Source organism: Pistacia vera, unplaced genomic scaffold, assembly GCF_008641045.1.
Source record: "Pistacia vera cultivar Batoury unplaced genomic scaffold, PisVer_v2 Contig309, whole genome shotgun sequence".
NCBI lineage: Eukaryota > Viridiplantae > Streptophyta > Magnoliopsida > Sapindales > Anacardiaceae > Pistacia > Pistacia vera.
Window position 1 is genome coordinate 1,041,666 of NW_022196123.1, and position 7,959 is coordinate 1,049,624.

Here is a 7,959-nt window from a genome sequence, read left to right on the forward strand (position 1 = left end):
AACATCTGGAAGAAAGGAATGGTTAAATAGGTTAGCAAGTATACCTTAAACCACTCTCAAAAGCTATACAATTTCCCAATTATCTAACATAAAAGATAATACATTTGTTTGATTATTGCAGGTTGAGCCAAAAAAATATTTCTTTAAATGGTTTGATGAAGTACGTGAATATTCCATAAGTGTTCTAAATCTCTAATTATGCTAAAAGGAAATTAATAATATCATGTTTCTGCACTGAAATCAAAGATTAATAGTATAGACTAAGTGCCACAAGTTAAATGAAAATACATTGTGAAATACCATATGTAGTATTAAGGAATCTACCCCATTGATGTAGTTGATATGCTTAGGTTGTCAAATAACATATAAATATATGTATAATCAATTGTGCTCCCAGTATAATATAAACCATGTCAATATATAAGAATTAACTTTAAACTGAGCTCAACTAAGCCCCTCCTTTATAAGATTAATCTTTGAGACTAATGATTTGTCAACCACTCCAGTTTGCTTCATTAATCTACAATGTACTTAATTACAATCATATGACATTACAAATTTTCCAAAATAAGTCTAACCATGAAAATTATAACATCCCCAAAATATCTCAAATTTAAGTTGCTTAACCACAGAGCCTGGAAGCAAATTGTTCCCAAAATTTGGTGATTGGATAGTGACATGCTTTAAAGATCCAGGAATAACTGATACATATATAAACATATGAGTACAATGGCAAGATGATGTTAGAAAAAAGATTGAAAGAGGTTCTAGATGCAAATATGTTAAGATCACTGGAATACCTTAACATGGAATTGAAACTGACGCCAATTCATCTTTTGGAGATATCACCAAGGTTGCCTCGTAATGTGGGTGGATCTTGTCCAACTCATAGCTTTCAATCAGAATATCTTGTAGAATTAGGATAACTTAAACAAGGATCTAATGCACACCAAAAACATATTAACACTATTTAAATAAGAGGCACTTCTTTAAAAGGGCACATAAAAGATATTCATGTGTGAACTCATACCTCAATATTAAGAGTCAATTTATCATTGAAAGGTTTATCTTGAACTTGTCTATGTGTATATTCACACTCGTGCTTGTATTAAGTTTGACTATCACTCTCGTAACAAATGCAAATGGAATCTGATTATCATAGATGTCATAGCATGCAATGGATATAGGTGGAAAGCACGAACCAACTATGTGGAGAGTGGTCATTTTATGAGAAAATGGGGACTATAAAAGGTTATTAAGTCTAATTAGAAACGCTAGTTAAGGGACAAATAATAGGAGGAAGAAATTCCCTAAGAAGCATTAAAATGTGCATGATAATTGATGTGAAATATAAATAGAATTATTAAGTAGGTTCTTAAACCAAAAGCTTAAGCTTATAGGTTTAGGCCCAACGGTGATATTTAAGTTGTAAAGTCTCGCCATGCATAATGCAAGTTACAAGATGCAAAGATGATGCTTTACTAGTCATTAATCCTATTTAGAGAGTGTATTGAGATTGAGTGGATAATAAAGAGTATTATACTTAATTCTAGGAATGAGCCAATAAAATTGCTTTTCATCTATCTACAATACACCTAGGATGGGAAATTGTGCAATTCATTCTTATGCAATACCATAAACATCTTGTGATAACTTATTTGAGCTACTTATCATCCCTTATTTTGTAATCTAGGCTTAAGACTAGCGAAGAATAATGTTATCCAAAGTTTCTTCAAAATTTTGTATGAATGAGTTATCTCAACCAAAAGATAGAAATGATTTTACTGTGAGTTTCATGAACAGAAAAATTGATAAGTTGATTCATTAAAAGTTTTCTTACCTAACACAAAACTCTAGGCTCTGTTTTAAAGGTGGAAAAGCAACCCGCCCAGCCCGGCCCGCGGTAGGTTGACAGTTACCCGGCCTGCCACTTTGTTGGAATTGGCTGGCCCAGCCTGGCCCGCCAACCCTAACCCGACGGGTTATGCTGCGAGCCGGGCCGGGTTAGCCTCTTTTTTTTTTAATTTTAATTTTTTTAATTTTCTTTTGTTTTGTGCAATTGTTTTTAGTTAACTTTTCAAATATCAATAATTCAATTAAATTAAAAAAAAAATTGTTAATAACTTAACATTTCAAATATTAATTCAATTTTAATACAATAAAATTGTAATATAAAGAAAATTGGATTTATTCATTTATCAAGTTACAATTTACAAAACAACTAATTTGGGGGTTGACTAGGACCTCCCTCATCCGTATCATCTATATTAGAAAATTGAAATGATTCTATTAAAGTATCGTCGACAATCTCGTATTGATCTTAATGGTGCGACCGTTTCCAATCTCGAAGACATGTGAGGACTTCAATCATTTTTTGTGAAAGTTTAGTCCTCATTTCATTTAAAATTCTTCCACTTGCACTAAATGTTTGTTCGGATTAGATAGTTGAGACAGGAACAGCTAAAACATCCAAGGCAAGACTTGATAATACTGGAAAAATACATTTTCTGGTTTTCCAATATTCTAAGACATCAAAGTTGGCTATTTGTTATGGATCTGCTGGTAACATTTCGGGGGTTCCCAAATATTATTGAAGCTCATTACTTTGTGACTACATGAAAGACAGTATATTCGTTGACGTTGTTGGTGCTTTTGAAGAGGAGGTTGTGCTTCAGGTTTGGGTCCTCTTCGACCTATTAAATGCACTCCAGGAGTAGAAGTTTTCACTTGTTTCTTCTGATGCAACTTCCCTGGGTATTTCACGTATTTGCAGGTTCTCATACCTATTTTCATGGTGGAAATATACCTCTGCAAGACAATCTCTTACCTCTCCTAGTTGATTGACATATGCTCCGTTTTGTAAATTTTCAGTTAATGTGTCTAAACTATTTTCTAAACTTGCTACTTTAATTTTAGGATCAAATATAGCACCTAAACAATAAAGAAAAGGAATGAGTTTCCAATATTTTTAAAATAAAATTTCCATTGCCTTTACTGGTTCCTTTAAAATTTCATTGTTTTTGTTTTTTTTTTTTCTAAATAACTCTGAAATTTTTATATTTGTATGTATTACTAATGGACTAGTAGGATCATACACACCAGAAAATTGTAAAGTAGATTCGTAAAAAATTTTAAGAAAAAAATGAAATATTTTAGCCATATGCCAATCATTTTCTAACAAATAATGAGGATTTCTATTATTTGCTACAAAATAACTAATTAAATTTGCATAAGATAAACATGAATCAAGCATTATATAAGTACTATTCCATCTAACATATATGTCTAATGCAAAAGTTCTAGGAGACATATTTGATTTTATACAAGCATCTTGAAATTCAGCATTTCTTTTATTACTACTAATAATCCAAACTATAGAATCCCTAATTCTATCAATATTTTATTTAATTATTTTCATACCACTTTTCACAATTAAATTAATCATGTGACGTGCACTACGTTGGTGAAAAAACTTCAAATTGTTATAAAAAGGATAATTACTTTTAAAAAAAAATCCATAGATGTAGTATTAGCACTTGCATTATCTAAAGTTAAACTTATCACTTTATTAACAACATCATAATCTTCTAAAACTTCAACAATTTTATTATAAATTTATTGACCACTATGATCCATATCCATTAATCTAAATCCTAATAAAGATTTATTTAATTTACATTCGTTATCAAAATAATGACTAGTCACACAAATATAATCTTGTTTAGCTCTACCACTTTAAATATTGTTTGTTAGAGCCATACTAACATGACAACTATGTATTTTATTTTTTAATTCTAATTTCATTTTCTCAAATAATTTTATTAAATCATTTTTAGTTGTAGTTTTAGAATAACTTTTAAATCCTGGAAAAAAATTAATTTTTAATAAATCTTTCAAAATATTTATCTTCAGCCATATTAATAGGTTGATCAGTTGCAGCAATATATAAAGCTAATTGTTCCCTATATACATCAGAATTATAATGCCAAGTAGTACCCATATTAGTTATTTGAGTTTGACTGATTTCTCTATTTCCATGTTGAGCAATATGTTTATTAGCATGCCTTTTTAAAATACTAGTACCATTACCTGAATCAGCTTTATAAATATTTCCACAATACTTGCATCTTGCTTTCTTCACTTGAACTCCATTTTCTATCTCGTAAAACTTGTCGAAATGCAACCAAACGTCTGATGTGTGTCTGTCTTCGGTTTCGATAGCAGTTGATGAACCTGCTTCAGCTTGAGATGAAGTTGGACGAGGACGATGATTACGAGGATGACTTCTAGAACCACAGGAGCTGTAGCTGTAGGAGCATAGGGAGGAATCATGGGCATATTTTGAGGTGTATCAGATTTTGAGACTGGGAAAGCGAGACTATTTGAATCTCCTATATTTATGTTAGTAAATTCAGCGGGATTAGGATAGTAGTTTTCTTCATCATTGAAATTGATGGGAGAGAAATATCTATCCATTGTTTAAAAAAAAAAATTGATATTGAAGAAATAAAAAATTAAAGAAGGAGAATTGGAATATGAAAATATGAATTGAAAATTGCAAAAACTAATAAAAATTAAAATAAGAGCAAATTGACAACAAAAAGAATAATTGAGAGATTTCAATAGAGATTAGAGATTAGAGAAAATGAGAGAATGAAAGAATCATTGTTTTAAAAACCGGACCGGCGGGTAACCTGCTCTAATGGCCGGGTCACGGTTCAACCGGTCCAACCAGTTGTACCGTCGGTTGGACCGGTGATGTCATCACACATCATGATGACATCAGCACATTTTTAAATTTTTTTTTTTTAGATTTCTATTTTTTAATAAGACAATAACAACTCAATTACTGTCCAATCCAATATGATTCAAAGTTCAAATTCAACAACAATCCTAACATAATTTAAGTATTTAACAACAATTCAAAGTCTAAATCCAAACATGATGTTGTATTTACATATTAAATGTCAAAATACATATTAATTAATAACAAAACATTTGATGCAAGTGTTTTTTCTTTGATCCGTCTCCATGTTGATTGAGCTTCACACACTAGCATCAAAATTCATCACCATCACCATCATCCTCATCATAACCATCACCACCATCTACACAAATTTAAGTAAAAAATAGAAATCATAAGTTAAAACTTGTAATTTAATTTAAATAGATACTAAGTTGCTTAAATAATTGAAACCAACCTTCTGAACCATCTGTTGAATCATAAAAAGAAGGGTGATAAGCAACTCCAGTAGGAATAAATCCTTCTCCATATAACATTTGTTCCAACTCTTCATAATTAAGTTCACTGACCTCCTCCTCTTCATCGTCAACCATCCAACCTTCAGTTTTGTCCATACTTTCATAATCAATAGGATCCAAACTTATTCTCTTGTAACACTTCCTAAAATACCATAAAGAAATATTAAAAGCATGACAACTAAAATATCAAGGAAAATAATAGATAATAACAATAAGAGTGATGGATAATTGAGTAATTGACAATGTTTTATACCTGTTTTGCAAACGCAAGTTATAGTGAACGAAAACAAGATCATTCAACCTTTGATGCTCCAATCTATTCCTCTTTTTAGTATGTATGCGCTCAAAAACACTCCAATTTCGTTCACATCCAGAAGAGCTTGAAGTTTGACTAAGAATTTTTATTGCAAACTTATGCAAATTTTGAGTACTATACCCAAATGATCTCCACCATTCATCTAATTGAAAATTAAACATAATAAATAAATTAGACTTAAAAAACAAAAGAACTTATAAATTTTATAACTATTACGTACCAGGACGTGTGGTTTTGGCGGTTTCAAGAGCAAGCCCGCGACAAAAGCTTTCTCCCAATTTGAATATAATCTACTCTCTTCCATTAACCTTGTCTTGCTAAAATTGAAAGCACTTGCTTTACTATCAATAGTATCAAGGAAGCCACTCATGACTTTTGGCTTGAGGCAAAAAGATTCTTCGTCATATTTAAAGGTAGGATTCAAATAATAAGCCGCAGCATGGATATCACGACGCAATGTCCTATCCCAACGTAGCTTAATGATTCATGTATAAGACTTGTAGAATTTCTTTTTATTCTTAAACAACTTCTTAATTGCATTTGTCGCTCTGTACATGTCATCATACACATATCCTATTGCTGGCTTCTCATCTGAGTCAACAATCCTCAACAAGCGCATCAATGGACTCACAACTTTGGATATCTTACCCATATCATCTTAAAAATCGTTATCCAAAATTATGTCAATAACATATTTGCCTTTATTACTTTTTGCATATCGAGAATCGACAAATGACCTATCTGTCACCATGGCTTGCAAGTCATGTTTGTGCTCATGAATGCTTCTCATTGCAATGAAAGTTGTAGCAAAACAGGTTGCACCCGGACGAACAATTTCTTTCCAACCCTGTTCAATTGATAAATAATAGATGATAGTCAATTATTAAAAATGCATATTATGTTATGACTTGACAAGAACATGAGCTAAAGGTATATTACCTGTCTTTTCCTCAACCATGCTATCAAAAATGTATGATTATATATAAACTTCGTCACTTCAGAAGCACGTCTCGCAAGATAAACTATGTGATCCATCTCAGCTATGTCTTTTAACACCAAATTTATGCTATGTGCTGCACAGGGTGACCAAGTAATACTCGGATATTTCTCAGACAACATTCTTCTAGCAGCTTTATAATTGGATCCATTGTCTGAGACAAAATGGACAATACTATTTGGTCCAATCCATAAAGCTACCTCCTCAAACATCTTCAACAATGTCCCAGCATCCTTCACAACATATGAAACATCAACTGATTTCACAAAACAAACTCCCTTAGGACAATACACCATAAAATTGATCAATGATCTATGTGAATTATCAGTCCAACCATCAGCCATTAAGGTACATCCAACATTTTTCCAAATCTTTCTATAACTATCAACAAGAAGTTGCACTTCATTCTTAGCATCTCTTAACAAATTGACACGCAAAGCATGATAATTTGGGTGTTTATACCTAGGCCCAATTGCGGCTATAGCATCCACCAAAGGCTGAAGATAAATTGAATTTACAGCATTAATTGGGATGCAAGCATTATAAAAGAATCTTCCAAAAGTCATGTCTGCTCTCCACGTCGCATCTTTTCCAGCTAAACAACTCCTAATTGATGGTTGAGATCCACCAATTGTCCTTAGAGCAAAATAGTCACCAACCCCAATAGATTTGTTTCTCTTTGATTTGTCTAGCATTGTACTTTGTTTTTGACTACCAAACCTACCTTCATTTATGTGAATTCCTGATGGACGAAACTCTTCACTATCTTCATTTAACATATCTCCCTCAAATACATGTACGGGAGCACCGTAGGGAGTATTATACTTACTAGAATCAGCCTTCTCTTTATTCTTTTTCCCAATGTCTTTTAGTGATTCTCTCATGGAGTATTGAACATCAAAAGGAACTTTTTTACAAGCACCAACATCCCCCTTTGTTCCAGCTAGATGTTGTTTCATTCTAAAAATACCTCCTCCTCTAGTCACTTTCCCACGGTGAAGACATCTTAATGTCTTCTTTCCATTTGGATCTACACCCTCAATAACATGTGCCCATGTTATATCAGTCCTACCTCTATTAGATTGTGAAGAAGACCCAGAGCCAGATGTTACCATTGTCTATTTTTAATCTTTATCTACCTATTACACAAGAAATAACAACAATTATCACTCAACCAATTGCAAGTTCACCGCTGTGTAATCTCAAGATAAATGCAACCAACAATTTTTAATCTTTTTCAAGATCATTTGTGAGTAAACTTTTTGGTATAATCAAAAGAATCAAATACAAAATACATTGTTAATTGTTTTTATATGGCATATAAATGTAACATAAAACAAAACTTGTCGTTACTCACAACCACAGCCACGAAAGAATATGATTA

General features: G+C 32.0%; 1 protein-coding gene across 1 annotated transcript; it reads right to left on the reverse strand.

Annotated features, from left to right (window-relative positions):
• Positions 1-6,236: 6,236 nt before the first annotated feature.
• On the reverse strand, positions 6,237-7,690 carry LOC116136067. The gene is made up of 2 exons (XM_031421783.1): positions 6,518-7,690; positions 6,237-6,425 (listed from the first exon to the last, which is right to left on the reverse strand). The coding sequence occupies exons 1-2, from the start codon at positions 7,688-7,690 to the stop codon at positions 6,237-6,239; spliced, it is 1,362 nt and encodes a 453-aa protein (XP_031277643.1).
• Between the last annotated feature and the right edge of the window lie 269 nt (positions 7,691-7,959).

Bases quoted from the DNA above. Each gene is read 5' to 3' on its own strand.
- LOC116136067 (XM_031421783.1), bottom strand. From the start codon at position 7,690: ATGGTAACATCTGGCTCTGGGTCTTCTTCACAATCTAATAGAGGTAGG. The intron at 6,426-6,517 runs GTAATATACCTT...TCAATTGAACAG, and splicing joins CATGGTTGAGGAAAAGACAG to GGTTGGAAAGAAATTGTTCG.